The 16,786-nt window shown below is 41.9% G+C and overlaps 1 protein-coding gene across 1 annotated transcript in view; it reads left to right on the top strand.

Annotated features, from left to right (window-relative positions):
- Positions 1-2,561: 2,561 nt before the first annotated feature.
- The window catches only part of LOC105494738 (G protein nucleolar 2), a 30,126-nt gene continuing 15,901 nt past the window's right edge, over positions 2,562-16,786 (top strand). The window contains exons 1-8 of the mRNA XM_011763476.2: positions 2,562-2,746; positions 4,609-4,693; positions 5,646-5,740; positions 7,626-7,765; positions 10,659-10,843; positions 14,877-14,943; positions 15,895-16,053; positions 16,491-16,604. Coding sequence (XP_011761778.2) covers positions 2,683-2,746; positions 4,609-4,693; positions 5,646-5,740; positions 7,626-7,765; positions 10,659-10,843; positions 14,877-14,943; positions 15,895-16,053; positions 16,491-16,604 — 909 coding nt within the window. The 5' untranslated portion in view covers positions 2,562-2,682. The remainder of the gene's footprint in view (positions 2,747-4,608; positions 4,694-5,645; positions 5,741-7,625; positions 7,766-10,658; positions 10,844-14,876; positions 14,944-15,894; positions 16,054-16,490; positions 16,605-16,786) is intronic.

Raw genomic sequence — 16,786 nt, forward strand, 5'->3', positions numbered from 1 at the left:
CATGTCCATGATGCTTCCATATACCATAACTCATATGATCTTATTGCAGTCTTTCAGGGTAGTTAAGTTATTGCATCTGTTTTAAAGCTGAGGAACTGTAGACCTGGAGGTGTAGCTTGCCTTTGCTGGTCAGCATGACATCAGAAAAGAGAGTGAAAAATAGTCACTGCATTACAATGCGGCAAGCAGGGCAGGCAAATCAAACCAGTAACTTAAGCTTGACCTACCTTGATCAGGCTTTTTATCTGCTGGTAGAATTGACGTTGGTTGTCAAGATCAGCAAATATTGTTGTAAAAGGATTGATGGGTCAGATTATAAAAATAGATGGAAAGTTTGTACGATAAATGCAAGCAGAGTATGAGAACAGGAGAGAAACAACCCACCATATCATCTGGGAAAATGAAACTCCTTGGCAAGACTTCACAACAGCCTGATTCAAAATTTCATAATGAAATTATGTCTCTGATCAAAGCCTGAATGAGCTCATAGGCTGATTTTTGCCATCCGTGTTTATTCTGGTTTGCACCAACTTGAGGCATCAGAAACACATTAACTGAATCTTCTCTCTGGGAGGAGGCTATTGTACCCTTGTTTTGGGGATCAGAGGGACAGTGTGGGGTGGAAGAGGGCATCTTCACTGAGCATGAAGTTTTTTTCCAAATAGCTCTCAGGGCTTCCCTAACACAAGTCAGGGTCAGGGCCTTCCCAGCAGAATTGCATTTAATCTCATGATACTTGCCCTTGGGGCAAGGAAAGCGAAGCTCGAGGGACAGAAGGTATTTCCAGCTCTTACCTATGACATGGCCTGCTTTTGCTCTAAAAAGAATGTTTCGGGGTTTGTTTCAAACTCGGAGAAATAAAGACTCAATCATCCCCTGCTCAATTAGAATACCTCACTTTATAACAAGTTGTTCGTTTTTATGAAATGAGCTACACTGCATGTATCCACCCTTCCTCTTGCCTAACCATCTCTTTTCTGGCCTATCCAGAGGGTACAAAGATGGCCACTTCCTGACAATTTGAGGTACCAAAAAAGAGACAGGGGCCAGGCGCGGTGGTTCACACATGTAATCCCAGCACTTTGGGAGGCCGAGGCGAGTGGATCACCTGAGGTCAGGAGTTTGAGACCAGCAAAGCTCGAGGGACAGAAGGTATTTCTGTCCTGGCCCGTGTGCCTGTAATCCCAGCTACTTGGGAGGCTGAGGCAGGAGAATTGCTTGAACCCAGGAGGCGGAGGTTGCAGTGAGCCGAGATCGTGCCACTGCACTCCAGCCTGGGCGACAAGAGCGAGACTCTGTCTCAAAAAACAAAAACAAAAACAAAAAAATAAAAAAATTTTAAAAAGAGGGCTTCTTGGTTGAAACACTGGCATCTAGAAACTTTATTTTGGCTGGTAGAAACAGAAATCACTGGGTCTTAATGCCTCCCTTCACCCTCAAGGCAAGAGACATTCCCATCTACTCATCCTTTCATTTAATGAATATTTTTTGAGTCCTTTGTTTCAGGTGCTATTCAAGTCTTAAAGACACAGCAGTGAACAAATTTACAAGGTCCCTGCTTTCAAGAAGCTTACATTCTAGTTTGAGGGAAGCAGCCAATAAACTGGTAAAAAAAAAAAAAATTCAACTAGTGATAAATGCCATGAAATAAATAAAACAGAATACTGTAACAGAGTAACTGTGAAAGGGTGAAAGGTGGCTGATTTAGACAAATCAGACAGGAAAGAGTTCTCACAGTACGAAGGGTCACCAGATAAAATACAGAACGTACAGTTACATTTGGATTTCAGGCAAACGATGAATACTTTTTTAGTGTAAGTATTTTCCAGGCACTATTGGAGGTGTACTAAAGAAATGTATTCCTTTTTTTCCGCTGAAATTCTAATTTAATTTGGTGTCCTGTATTTCTATTTGCTAATTCTTGCAGGCCTACCAATAGGTGATATTTGAGCTGAGGATTGAATGACCACCTATGCAAAGATTCTGGGAAAGAGTGATTCAGGCAGAGAGAATATCCAGTGTAAATGTCAGAATAACCAGAGGGAGGGAGGTACACATGAGATCAGATAAATAGGCAGGGGCCAGATCACAGAATCCTGCAGGGATGGCAAAAAGTTTGAATCAATCTCTGTCTCTCTCTGTTTCTCCCTTCCCCCTTCCCCTACCTGTCATTCTAAGAGTGATGATAAGCCGCTGGAATTGTAAGGAAGAGGATGACACCTTCTAATGGATATTTGGCTGCTGTGTGGTCGGCAACTTTTGGAAGGACTTAGAAGACAAATTCAGAAGACAAACTTAAGCTTGTGTCATTGGCAGGGGAAGAGGCTTCTTTATTTGGAGGTGGACCCAACTGGGAGCTCTGGGCCACGCGTTCAGGGTAACTAGGCGGTTGCTATGGAGGGGCAGCTTGGCGGTTGCTAGGGCTGGAGCGGGCTGGGGCTCCACGCAGGGCGACGCCTAGGTGGCTAGGGCGGGGGAGGAGCCAGGCCGATAGTGGCGCGCGCCGCGCGTTCACAGGAAGTCGCTCTGGGGCAGGGAGGGGCGCGAGCGGAAGTGACGTAGGTCGTGCACACGTGGTCCGGCGTGGTTCACGCGGGTCGCTTCGGCCGGGCCTGGGTAGATCTAAATTTGTTTCCCCACGTAAGCCGGACCTCGCACTCCGGTCCCGGTCTCGTCGCCAAGATGGTGAAGCCCAAGTACAAAGGACGGAGCACCATCAACCCGTCCAAGGCCAGCACAAACCCGGGTACAGGCGGCAGGGCTGATCGAGGGTGGAGCTTGGAGGAAGTATAGGGAAGGGCTCCGAGGACTGGAGGAGGAGGGTTACTTGGGTGGCATTGCTTAGAATGACTATGAGCGGGGTGGCTGTTGGGGATGAAAAGGGAAAAAGGAAAGCAATATTTGTGATGGTTTCTTCTCAGGGGGGCACTGAGGAGGGCTGACATTGCACGCCTGGCAGGCCAAAGTGTAGTCAACTGGTCTAAAGTCAGGGAAAGTGAACACTCAGGCTGGCAGCCTCGGGTCCTCTCCAGTTGAGAGATGCAGAGAAAGTCAGCTTGAAAATGGGTAATCGGGCCTTTTACACGTGATCATATTTGCCGGTCACCTTAACTTTGACCTTTAAAATGAGAGGGATTGTAGTTTTTGCCCTTGGAATTATTCTATCTGGTAAAGTGCTTAGAGAACCCTACAAAGAAGTCAATATGATCATTGCAGTAAGGCTGTTTTGGAGATGTGTGTAAGTTTTGGCGAAGTTCCACCTGTAGGATTAACAAGACATCCTGTGGGAGAGTTCTTTCCATTCAAGTTTAATTAATAAAACTTTGTTTTAAAATATGATTTAGAATTTTTGACAATTTTAATGCATGTTGAATGTTTACTCCGGATTGATAATAAATTATTCACTTTGCACAAACTGGAATCTCAGAATGTTAGACCCCAAAAGTCCCTTAGAGATTATGATTTTACAGGTAAAGAGACTGAATCAAAATGCAGGAAGTGGCTTGTCATAACTGCAACAGTTAGTGAGCAGTAGTAGAGCCACCAGTCTCTACTGTTAGAGAGTAGGAGAGCCAATGGGCTGTGGTTTCAGTCTGTCTTCTACTGCATCACTTCAGGACCAGATAGGTGATTTAAAGGGCTCCCAGTTGGGTGTGGGCTCAGGCCTGTAATCCCAGCACTTTGAGAGGCCGAGGCGGGCGGATCACCTGAGGTCAGGAGTTCAAGACCAGCCTGACCAACATGGTGAAACCCCCTCTCTACAAAAATAGAAAAATTAGCCGGGCATGATGGCGGATGCCTGTAATCCCAGCTACTCGGGAGGCTGAGGCAGGAGAATCGCATGAACCGGGGAGGCGGAAGTTGTAGTGGGCTGAGATCGCAACACTGCACTCCAACCTGGGTGAAAGAGCAAGACTCCGTTTCGGGAAGAATAAATAAATAAATAAATGGCTCCCAAAATGAGAAGCTAGGCTAGTATTACCCTGCTCGTTTGTTCTTCTCTTTCTCTTTGAGATGTAAGGCAAGAATTGCTGTGTTGAATAAACAAAAATCAAACATTAAGAAACTGGAACACATATATATCAAAATTATAGTCTCCATGGTGCCTTGCATGGAGGAGGCACCCCATATGTGTTAAATGGAGGCACAGAGGTAGGTATCTTCGTGGTTAAGACCACAGATGTGATAAAATGCTCGTGTTCAAATTCTGGTACTGCCATTTAGTAACGGTTTGACCTTGGGCAAGGTGTCTGACCACTGTGCCTCAGTTTCTCACTCTGCAGCATGGAGATAATATATCTATAGGATTATTGTATGGATTAAATGAGATGATGCCTATAATGTGGATAGCCATCATAAGTGCTCAAAAATATTAGCTGTTCTTCTTCTCAAATACAATCCTATCGAAGATCAAAGGTTGGGTCAGCTTTGTCATACCATATAGCTTCAAGTAATAATTATTGGAACAACATGGAGAAAGTAGAGATTTTTGTGGTTGGTGGTTTCTTACCTAATTTGGGTGAACTACTTGTTGCATTTTAAGCAATGACTTGTTGGTTATACTGGTTGGTTATCAAATAGTGCACTGTGTACTTCTGCCTTTTGTAGATCGAGTGCAGGGAGCAGGAGGCCAAAACATGAGGGACCGGGCCACCATCCGGCGCCTGAATATGTATAGGCAAAAGGAGCGCAGGTGAGCATTGGGTGCTGTCATCCTTTCTCTTTTCCTTCATGCCCTTGACCGCTAGCTGAGACTGATTAAGCCTTTGCTGTTCTCACCCCCACTTCCTCCAAATAAGAGTTATATATTCTCGAATATAATTGTATATGAATGTCGTTAGGATAAATGGTTAATTTTTGGTTAAGGGTATGGGTAGCTGGTGGTGAAATAGTGATGGTTTCACAGTACTCAAAAGTAGAGGTCTTGTTTCTCACAGCCCTGACCTTCACAAATGGCGCATTAAATCTCAGCGTTAAATACGGCCAGATATAACAAAACCTACAGGACTATGGGTAGGAAAGCCACCAGAAAATGTGTTTTTTAATGCCAAAATGTAGATCACAACATTGTGGCACTTGGACACTCATCACAACTCCGAGTTCTGCTGAGGTAGCCTCTACCACAGGGATTTGCTGAGTGTGGCATTCCGCTAGCTGGTCTTAGTTTGTTTGGTAATTAGATTCTCCGTCTCTGTCTGTTCTAGAAGATGTGACTAAAATACAAATGTCAATTAACTTATTATGCGTTAGTCATCTACTTTGCAGTTTGTTTTAGAATTTGGAATCCCAGCGTAAATCACCCTCTACTTGAACAATTCATCTAAAACAGCCTTCGAATAGTTACCCAAAAAACTCAAGTATGTGTTTTTTTTTTTTTTAAAGTAAACAGTAAACAGATTTTTTAAAACGTCACCGTTGTTATTCATCTAGCAGAAATCATTACGTGCTCTGTTGCAAGAGGTTAAATGGCTTTTGGGCAATCTGTTTCAAATGTAGAAGTACTTTGTGTTTACTGGAATTGGTATTTCATGATCATTTAAAACCAAAGTAAGAAGTCCTTTTGATGGAAAATATATTCTGTAAATCAAACTTTGCTGTTGCCATTCTTCTGTTGTCAACCAATATCTGTTCTTTCCTCAATTTAGGAACAGTCGTGGTAAAATAATTAAACCCCTGCAATATCAGTCAACGGTGGCTTCTGGCACAGTAGCAAGAGTAGAGCCAAATATTAAATGGTTTGGTGAGTATTATCCCCTGCTACTTTGCTCTACAAAATGTATGCTGAATGGAAACGGCTAGGATGTTTAAATATCTAAACGATAGGAGTTTTTGGTGAGTGGAACTGTCAAGGATTATCTGAGAAAGGGATAAGAAAAAGTACTGGGAAAAGTAGTGGTGGTAGATTTAATAAATAACTTCTTTTTGAAGAGCGCTCACCATTAGTAATTGTAATTGAGCCCTCTTAAGCAGATAAGACCGTCCTTAATGACTAGGATTCACAGACCTTAGAATGCTCATCTTGATCTTTTATGCTTGCCTGGAGAGATACTGTTTGAGAGATGGCCTTGTAGGTGTTTGTGCATATATCCTGCAGGGTAAGTGCATTAGCCCAGAGTTCCTCTGAAACACTTCTTAATGGAGTTTTTATTTGAACTTGGGTGACAATTAAAGGGTCTCACTGTTGAACCTTCCAACAGTGAATAGAGTATCTTCAGTCACAGGGTGATCACAGCTTCTTCCTTGGGAAACTCCCTGTTCCATTTCAGTCTGGGCTTTTAACTTTGCCCTTAGCCACTGGTAATGTATGGGCACTTTAGATGATCAGACCCCAGTGTTTGCTTGGTGTTTGACCTCTGTCCTTGGGGGCAGATGGCAGCTACCTTTGAGTCTCTTATACTTTTGGTAGGATACTTCCTAGGAGCTGCAACACAGAAAGGTGTCAAAGAAAACTCTGCAGAGAAGCATTTAACATGGCTGCCGGGTACTGTGACTCCAGATTAGACTGCCTGGGTTTGAATTCTAGTTCTGTCATTTATGTGCAAGTTATTAAGTCTGTCTGTTCATCAGTTTTCTCATCCCTAGCAGAGAATAAGATGAAACCTATCTCACAGGACTGTCGTGGTAATCAAATGAGTAAATACAAGCAAGGCACAGTGGCTCATGCCTGTAATCCCAGCATTTTGGGAGGCCAAGGCTGGTGATTCACTTGAGGTCAGGAGTTCGAGACCAGCCTGGCCAACACGGTGAAACCCCCATCTCTACTGAATATACAAAAATTAGCCAGGCATTGTGGTGGGCACCTGTAATCCCAGCTACTTGGGAGGCTGAGGCAGGAGAATCCCTTGAGCCTGGGAGGCAGAGGTTGCAGTGAGCTGAGATTGTGCCGCTGCACTCCAGCCTGGGTGACAGAGTAAGACTCTGTCTCAAAAAAAAAAAAAATAAATACATATAAAGTGCTTAGAATAGTACCTAGCAAATAGTGAGTATAATATAAGCATTCCTTGCTACCATCATTACCACCTTGCTGTTTTGCATTCATGCTGCAGCATGCTGTTTAATTGAATGCTTTTCAGGATCTCCCTCACAAGGTGTTTTCCAGGTGGAACAAGCAGGGCTCTGTCTTGTTCCCTTGCATGGATTCATTGGTTAATGAATCATTAACCAATTGATTAACCAATTGAGGTCCCTTTGGATCCTCATAACCCTAAAAGTGGTAACTATGACTCAGGTTTCAGTGTTTCAAGATTCTCTGTCTATACTGACTGATCAGCTGTGATTGGCTCCAAGTTTCTCTGCCAGATCTAGCAGGAAGTAGGACATTTGTCAGATCTCAGTTCCATTCCACGCTATTTATTTCTCAGTTTCATTTAGTCAGGAAATGGCTTGGAAAACTATTGAAACCCTTTGTGGGTCTGGGTTGGTGGAATAGTTCATAGTGTGCAAGTGCAGGAGAGGCAGTTTTTTGGGTTTTTTTCCTCTTTTAAGTTTGGAAATAGCTCCAAGGGATGGATGGATCAGGTACTTGGGTGAGTGAGGGTAATTTAAAATCTTGCCTTTCACCATGTCAGTGGAAGATGAATGTGCAAATATGTATTAAGTGGCAACATTCTTTATTTGTAAAACAGGAAACACACGTGTGATTAAGCAGTCATCATTACAAAAATTTCAAGAGGAAATGGATACAGTTATGAAGGATCCATACAAAGTTGTCATGAAGCAAAGCAAGTTACCAATGTCTCTTCTCCATGATCAAATCCGGCCTCATGTAAGATGTAGGATATCCCTGGCGATGGAATTTCCTGGGCAGACTCCTTGCAGCTCCCTCTCTAACATATTTGTCTTTTGTTTTTCTTAGAAAATAGCAATTTCAATGTAGCAATGATGAACTTCCTAAGACCTCTGTTTTCATCTTTTCACGTTTAGTATGAAGTATGGTAGTGTAGTGGATCAAAGCACAGGTTTTGGAGTTGAGACCTGAATTAATCCTTGCTCTATCCGTTCCTGTACCCTTAGTTGGGTTTCTCTATGAACTTGAACTTCTTTGCTTTGAAAGTATACATAGGCTGGGCGCAGTGGCTCACACCTGTAACTTGGGAGGCCCAGGCGGGCGGATCACTTGAGGTGAGGAGTTTGAGACCAGCCTGACCAATAAGAGGAAACCCCATCTCTACTAAAAATACAAAATTAGCCAGGCATGGTGGTGCATGCCTGTAATCTCAGCTACTCGGGAGGCTGAGGCAGGAGAATTGCTTGAACCCGGGAGGCGGAGATTGCAGTGAACCAAGATCGTGCCATTGCACTCCAGCCTGGGCAACAGGAGCGAAACTGTCTAAAAAGAAAAAGAAAGTATAGATAACCCACCTCCTTGGGTTATTGGCTACAGATGAAACGTCTGTAAAGCACTTGGTCCGTAGTAAGCACATAGCACACCACCTAATAAGAGCTAAATTGATAACAGATATTAGTAATATTATTTATTATTATTTATTTTGGTAGGCAAACTTGTTTTAAGTGGTAATTCCATCAAACATTGGGACAGCGTAGAATTAGGATTGAGTTGGTAGAACTTTGGTGTTAGGTACGTTCAGCTTTTGTAAGATCCTTGAGATTTCTTCTCAGCTGAAGGAAGGGGTGCTGGTCTCATTGGTTGTCAATTGCTGAAGTTTGAAGTACAGTAAGGATTCAATCTGGGTTGAATGGAATGAGTTTCACACAGAACAAAGAAAGAGTCTGATGTTTGTCTGCTCATTTTTACTTGCATTGAATAATAATTCCCAGAAATGTAACCATTACGTAAGCTTCAGTTCCGATATGAGGAGGGGAGAAAAACATTGACATGCGTACGTGGGTTAAATAGTTCAAAGAAAAGTGTTTACTTGCAGAACAAAATAAAAACTAAGGCCTGGTTATTGCCTCAGGTTTTGTCAGTTATGTTTTGTTTTATGATGGACTAGAAGAATGGCACCTATTAGTGGAATGACTGTTTTCTTTCAGGGGAACACATGAGTGTAATTCATGAACCACAGACAAGTTGCTCATTTCCCTTGTTCTCTTTGTCTGTTCTCCCTAAAGCCATCTTTTAAGCAACTATTGAATCTTGTTTATGAGAAGAACAGAGAGGCTCTATCATGGATTTATTGCTTTGTTGCCTGTTCTTGTCAGCGCTTCTAAAATTTAGTGTTTAAGTATCTGGTATGTAGAATGAAGGGTCTACAGTTGCACCAGTCAGCTTCTTTGTTGATGCAGAAAGCTACTCAGAGTAATTGATGCGTTTTCTGCTTTGGTCTTGAAAAACCTTATCTATTTTATTTTAGTATGATATCTATTACTTATAAAATCTAATTCTGAGATTATTTTGCACAGTGGAGTTAGATCAGATATGCATATTCATCTATATGTGTTTTAGAACTACTGTATTTCTGTAGCAATACAGTAAGAGTACTGTAACTTTGCATATGTACTTTATTATATACTGTATATTACTGTATTATACTTATTAATGTGTAGATTTATAGGCAAAGCCTTGTGTGCTGTAACTTATAGGTTAAGAGATTTTGAAGATAATTTTGGTCACACTTGATTTTACCCAGTGACATTAGAACCTGTTTCTCATGTAAAATGAGCTGCTTCTGTTTGGGGATGCTCCCGAGTGGAACATAGTGACTAAAACTAAACTGAGTTGTGGGTTAGAGCATCTGAGAAAATGAAAATAGTTTAAGGATCTTTAGAAGTTGGAAGAGGGGATCCGTTAAAGTTCAGAAGCCATGGGGGCTGCTCCATCATCCTCACAGCTTTTGGTAGTGGTGCTTACAGAGGAGCTTGTGCTAGGGGAAAAAGGGTGATTTTCTTCTTTTTTCTTTTTTGATATTGTCTGCCGGCTGTTAACATTCTGTTATGTGATAGATCCTAACTCAAACTTTGACTTTTATCTTGCTTCAGAAATTCTTATGCCTGTAACTCCTTTACAGGCACATCAAGTTCTAGTTAGTATCAGGTTCCTTTTATCACATCTAAACTATTATTTTGGACTTTGGCTAGATGTTTTTCATCTGAAGACTTGCCATGTGCATTTAATAAAAATGTTACCTAAATTAGGGAAAATGTTATCTGAAACTAAAATGCATCTTACAAAACAAACAATTCCTTTTAGCCATGAAAGAAATTAACTTCCAAGAAAAAGTTGGCATTTACAGTTGGTTTAAAAAAACCTCACAAATTTGAGTATGATTGTCCTTGATAAAATCTATGAATTTGGCAAATTTTATGCACTTGTTTGAAAGCTAAAAAAAATGGTGGAAAAGATTAGTTAATTTTCATCGCTGTAGCCTTAATTACATTTGACTAAAGTTTATGATAAATGAAATAAAGCAGAGTTTTTGGGAAGTTTTTGCACAACTATTCATATTTACTTTATTTGTATTACTTTTGTATCTCTCCAAGGAAGCTTACAGAACTTCGGAATAAGGGTACCAGTGTTTGTGCCATTTCAACAAGTATTTCTGATTTGAAACCAGACTGAAACCATGTTTTTATAGATTTGGGTATGGGTTGAACCTTGGAAAAATAAAATCAGAAAGTCTTTCCTAGGTGGGTGTTTAGCTTTTCGCTTTTCCTCAGTGCTTTTCTTAATTTTACCTGTTATTCTTGTTTCTCTTCAGAAATCGAAGGTCCACATTCTTGAAACTGAAAGTTTTGAAACTACATTTGGCCCTAAGTCACAGAGGAAGCGACCAAACTTATTTGCAAGTGATATGCAGTCTCTTATCGAAAATGCTGAGATGTCCACTGAGAGCTATGACCAGGGCAAGGATCGTGATTTGGTAACTGAAGACACTGGTGTGAGGTAGTTTCTTTGTTTGTTTGTTTGTTCGTTTGTTTGTTTTTTGAGACAGAGTCTCGCTCTATTGCCCAGGCTGGGGTGCAGTGGCACAATCTCGGCTCACTGCAAGCTCCACCTCCCTGGTTCATGCCATTCCCCTGCCTCAGCCTCCCGAGTAGCTGGGACTGCAGGTGCCCACCACCACGCCTGGCCAATTTTTTGTATTTTTAGTAGAGACAGGGTTTCACCGTGTTAGCCAGGATGGTCTCGATCTTCTGACCTTGTGATCCGCCCACCTCAGCCCCCAAAGTGCTGGGATTATAGCATGAGCCACTGTGCCTGGCCTTTTTTTTTTTTTTTGGTGGATAGAGTCTCGCTCTGTTGCCCAGGCTGGAATGCAGTGGCACGATCTCGGCCCGCTGCAACCTCTGCCTCCCAGGTTCAAGCAATTCTCCTGCCTCAGCCTGCCTCCATGCCCGGCTAATTTTTTGTATTTTAGTAGAGACAAGGTTTCACCGTGTTGCCCAGGCTGGTCTTGAACTCGTGAGCTCAGTCAGTCCACCCACCTCGGCCTCCTAAAGTGCTAGGATTACAGGTGTGAGCCACCGCGCCTGGCCGAGGTACAGTTTTGAAGTTCATGCAAGTCTCATCATTTGCTCTTCTGCCACAAAACATTTTCTTTCAAGTTATTTTGCCTGTGTGAAGCTCAGTGCTTTAATTTATATATGGAGCTGTCTTCTTCCCTCAGGCTAGAGACATTGGTGAAATTGGGGCTAGACTGAAGATGTCTAATGCGGCTTGATAAAGGTCTCTCTTCATTCCCAAAATAAATAAGATTTTCTTCATTTATAATCGTAATACACCAGTCATAGACAAATTAGGAAATATAGTTAAGTTGGAAAATGCAACACAAAGAACATAACTCATAACCCCATTGCAGATATTAAGCATTGTTAATGCCTCCGTGAATATGCGGGGCTTCCTTAACTGGAAGACTCTGAGTTCATGGATGGCCTTTAAGGTTTCTTTGACTCTTTGAAGAAAATGTGGAAAATTTGTGAGCATACATAAAGGCGGTGGAGTTTTGTCTTTTTGTTTGTTTGTTTTGGGGAGGAGAAGAGGAAGTGTCTATAACTTTCATCATATTCTTGTAGGGATCCATACTCAAGAATCAGTCACTAGCTGGCTGCAGTGGCTTACCTGTAATACTAGTTTTCTGGGAGGCCAAGGCAGGAAGATCACTTGAGCACAGGAGTTTGAGACCAGCCTAGGCAACATAGCGAGACCTTGTCTCTACAAAAAATAAAAACTTGGCTGGGCATAGTGATGTACCTGTAGTCCCAGCTACCCAGAAGGCTGAGGTGGGAGGATCACTGGAGCCCAGGAGTTTGAGGCTGCAGTAAGCTGTGATTGTTAGGAATACGTTTCTATGTCAGTACATAATCAACAATAATATAATATTTATTGTCAGAGTGGTATTTTGTTTGTTATGGCCAGTATCATTGTTGGACATTTATACTGTGTATAGTTTTTCCTTATGGTGAACAACACAAGGGTGAAGCATCAATGTGACCACATCTCTTTCATCCTTAATTATTCCCCAAAGATAAATTCTTACGGAGCAAATCGTGATATCAAAAGGTATGCATGTTTTTTGATAGGCAGCTGCCACATTGCTCTTGAGAAAGGTTTAATTTCATTTCCCTTGGGTAGTGCTAGAAAGCTCTCATTCTCCATCTATCTCATGTCTCTTAAATGAAGTGAAGGTTTTGCTGTCTTAGTGAAGAGGCATTGTCCTTTGACTGCATCAGTGTTATTACCTCATTGCTATTGTCAGCCCATCTTCAAGCATTGGGCCAACTAGAGATAAAATGTCAAGCCATTTGAGGCCAAGCAAAAAGAGGCAGTGAGTTCATCTATTTATTCTTAGAATTATTTGAACTTTCGTTGGCTTTGTATTTTGCTGATTTGAATTTTTCCTCCCACAAAAGGTATAGTAGGTAATGGAGTAAAGATAAAACTATTTTTGTTTACCTTGGATAAATGTCCTTGAGACTAGTAAATGAACAGATTCTAAACCTTATCAGAAAAATACTGCTTTATATGGGAGCTATGGAGTATAGGTTGTGATTCAGCTCCTGCCAATTCCATTTTAAAATTCTTTTAATTCTTCTTTTTTTTTTTTTTTTTTTTTTTTGAGACAGAGTCTCGCTCTGTGCCCAGGCTGGAGTGCAGTGGTGCGATCTCGGCTCACTGCAAGGTCTGCCTCCCAGGTTCACACCATTCTCCTGCCTCGGCCTCCCAAATAGCTGGGACTACAGGTGCCCACCACCGTGCCCGCTAATTTTTGTATTTTTAGCAGAGACAGGTTTCACCATGTTAGCCTGGATGGTCTCGATCTCCTGACCTCGTGATCTGACCACCTCGGCTTCCCAAAGTGCTGGGATTACAGGCGTCAGCCACCACACTCGGCCTCCCATTTTATAATTCTCTGTGACGTACTGCTTAATTCAGTCATGCTTTTTTTTTTTTAGTTTAATGTTTTATTGTGGTAAAATATATGTAACAAAAAATGTGGCCGGGCGCAGTGGCTCACACCTGCAATGCTAGCACTTTGGAGGCTGAGGCGGGCGGATCACCTGAGGTCAGGAGTTCGAGATCAGCCTGACCAACATGGTGAAACCTAGTCCCTACTAAAAATGCAAAAATTAGCTGGATCCGGGGCGAACACCTGTAGTACCAGCTACTCGGGAGGCTGAGGCTGGAGAATCGCTTGAACCCGGGAGGCGGAGGTTGCAGTGAGCCAAGATCGCACCACTGCATTCCAGCTTGTGCGACAGAGCAAGACTCCGTCTCAAAAAAAAAAAAAAAAAGTACTCTTCTAACCCTTTTTTTTTTTTTTTTTGAGATGGAGTCTTGCTGTGTCACACAGGCTGGAATGCAGTGGTGCGATCTTGGCTCACTGCAACCTCCGCCTCCCGGGTTCAAGCGATTCTCCAGCCTCAACCTCCCGAGTAGCTGGGATTACAGGAACCTGTCACCACATCTGGCTAATTTTTTTGTATTTTTAGTAGAGACAGGGTTTCACCATGTTGGTGAGGCTGGTGATCCCGCCCTTGTGATCCACCGCCTCAGCCTCCCAAAGTGCTGGGATTACAGGTGTGTGAGCCACCGTGCCCAGCTCTTCTAACCATTCTTAAGTGTGCAGTTTAGAGGCACTAAGTTCATTTACATTGTTGTGCAATTATCGCAGCTATCCGTCTCCAGAACTTTTTCATCATCCCAAACTGAAACCCTGTACCCATTTAACACTAACGCTCCATTTCCCCTCTGCCCCCAGCCCCTGGTAACAACATTCTACTTTCTGTCTGTTGTGAATTTCACTGGTTTAGGTGCCTAATATAAGTGGAATCATACAGTATTTGTCCTTTTGTGTCTGGCTTATTTCACTTAGTATAATGTCTTCAAGATTCATTCATGTCATTGCATGTGTCAGAATTTTCTTCTTCTTTTTTTTTTAAATTAATTAATTAATTTTTTGAGACAGGGTCTTGCTGTGTCACCCAGGCTGGAGCAGTAGCCTGCTCACGGCTCACTGCAGCCTCAACCTCCTGGGCTCAAGGAGTTCTCCCACCCCAGTCTCCCCAGTAGCTGGGACTACAAGCATATTTGCAACACTATGCCCAGCTAATTTGTGTATTTTTTGTGGAGATGGGGTTTTGCCATGTTGCCCAGGCTGGTCTCGAACTCCTGGGCTCAAGCAGTCTGCCCTGCTTGGCCTCCCAAGGTACTGGAATTACAGGTGTGCACCACTGAATCAGCTAGAATTTCCTCCTTTTTAAAGTTGAATGCTATTTTGTTGTATATATGTGCCACATTGTGTTTATTCATTTATTTGTTGACAGACATTTGGGCACACTTTAAAAATTCAGTTTGTTTCTGGTCCATGTCCGACTGGGTTTGATGCTGTTTCTTTTGGTACATTGACTTTACCCTAAAGCATTCTTTTAGTCTTCATGGTGCTTCAGTTGCTCATTTGGGGTGCTTTCTTATTTAGAAATGAAGCTCAAGAAGAGATCTATAAAAAGGGACAGTCCAAAAGAATATGGGGTGAGCTCTACAAGGTAAGACTCCTAAATTCCCTCCCATTGAGTGGTTCCTTTGGCTTTCGTGATTTTGTAGAAGAAAACTGATTTTGATGTATTGAACCTCTGTTGCCCAGAGTACAGGTACCACTGCCTGTTCCATCCTCTTCCTTCTACAAAGAAACTTGAAAGACATACTAGCATTGATCTAGAGAACTGCATTGTTTAAAGTACTTGTATAAGAGTAACAGCTATCTTTTATTATACACTCATATAGTTATTACCTGTCAGTATTTTTTAAGATTTCCACCAAAGTGATATTCCTGTTTAGATTTATCATGCCTACTTAAAGTCACATGCAACAGTTTAAGTTATTTAGTCCACCCCACTCCTTTTATAGATGAGGACTCTTGTCTAGAAAGGTTTAATGCTGTACCTAGCTCAACTAGCTTGTTAGTGAAGGCGGCTTTGTGTATCTTGATTTCTGATCCAGTGCTCTTTAACTGGCAGAGGTTTATGTCCATGCACTAATAATAACAACCTTCAGAAGAAAAATTTTCAAGCATAATCATGTAATTAAATAGTAACATAATAGAAAACGAGTACCGTGAAGGCAAGCTAAACTTTTCAGTTTTTTGTGAAATACACAAAACCTATAATATTACAAACTTAAAGATTATATTACAAACTTAAAGAAGTCTAAGAAGTAATCCATAGTAGTTCAGTAATCCATAGTAGTTAGGAAATAAGTTGAGTTTCATCTAAGCTAGTTTTCCTGTTTTAAATTCAACAGGTTTCAAAAACCACAGGATGAAAAACCTTTTGAATTCTGATCGCTGGGCCTTGAGATTAACTACAACCAACTCTGCCCAGAGACCGTTTTGAAGTTGTCTCTAAATGTTATTATTTTATTTTCCCCAGACTCCCTTAAATGTCATCCCTCTTTTATTTGTACTGTAGCAAACCATTTTTGCCTCTCTGAATTTTCAGGTGATAGATTCATCAGATGTTGTAGTTCAAGTTCTTGATGCTAGAGATCCAATGGGCACTCGTTCCCCTCACATTGAAACTTACCTGAAGAAGGAAAAACCTTGGAAACACCTCATTTTTGTACTTAACAAATGTGACCTTGTTCCAACTTGGGCAACAGTAAGTACAACTACTCAACCAGAATAGACTATTAAGACATCTGTCAATAAGTCAGTTGTGGGTTTTTAGGCTAAAGTGTTGCACTGCTGAGATTGTAGTAATGGGAGTGCTCTCGTTGGAAATACAAAAGTGTGCTCATTGATGGTGGGCGGAGGCACCAGGAGACAGCTGCTGAGGCCACTGCCTGCTTCACATTATGCTCCATTAATTGCATTTAGTAACAATGAAGACATCTTTTGGAATACTGTTTTGTATTTATAAGACAAGACAAAGCATTAACCATTATACTTGGAAAAACCATTTCAAAGAATTGTGGCTAACATTTTCCTTAGACAACATTATATTTGAAACAGTTCTGTAATTCAAGCTCTGATTCTTCCACATAATGTAAATAAATGAACTGCAGTTTACCAACATGTTTTCGTCTCTGCCTCTAGAAACGGTGGGTTGCTGTCCTCTCCCAGGATTATCCGACACTTGCTTTCCATGCAAGCCTTACTAACCCATTTGGCAAGGGAGCATTCATTCAGCTTCTGCGGCAGTTTGGAAAGGTATTGAGCCCTGATCTGTTTCTCCTGGAGTTGTGTAGCTGTGAGTTGGTGTAAGAATCTGTCTTGCCACGTCATAGCAGAAAGTTACCAATTTCTTAACTGGACATGGTTGCGCAGATCTGTAGTCCTAGCTACTCAGGACACTGAGGCAGGAGGATCGCTGGAGCCCAGGAGATCAAGGC

The sequence above is a fragment of the Macaca nemestrina genome, chromosome 1, assembly GCF_043159975.1.
Source record: "Macaca nemestrina isolate mMacNem1 chromosome 1, mMacNem.hap1, whole genome shotgun sequence".
Classification (NCBI taxonomy): domain Eukaryota; kingdom Metazoa; phylum Chordata; class Mammalia; order Primates; family Cercopithecidae; genus Macaca; species Macaca nemestrina.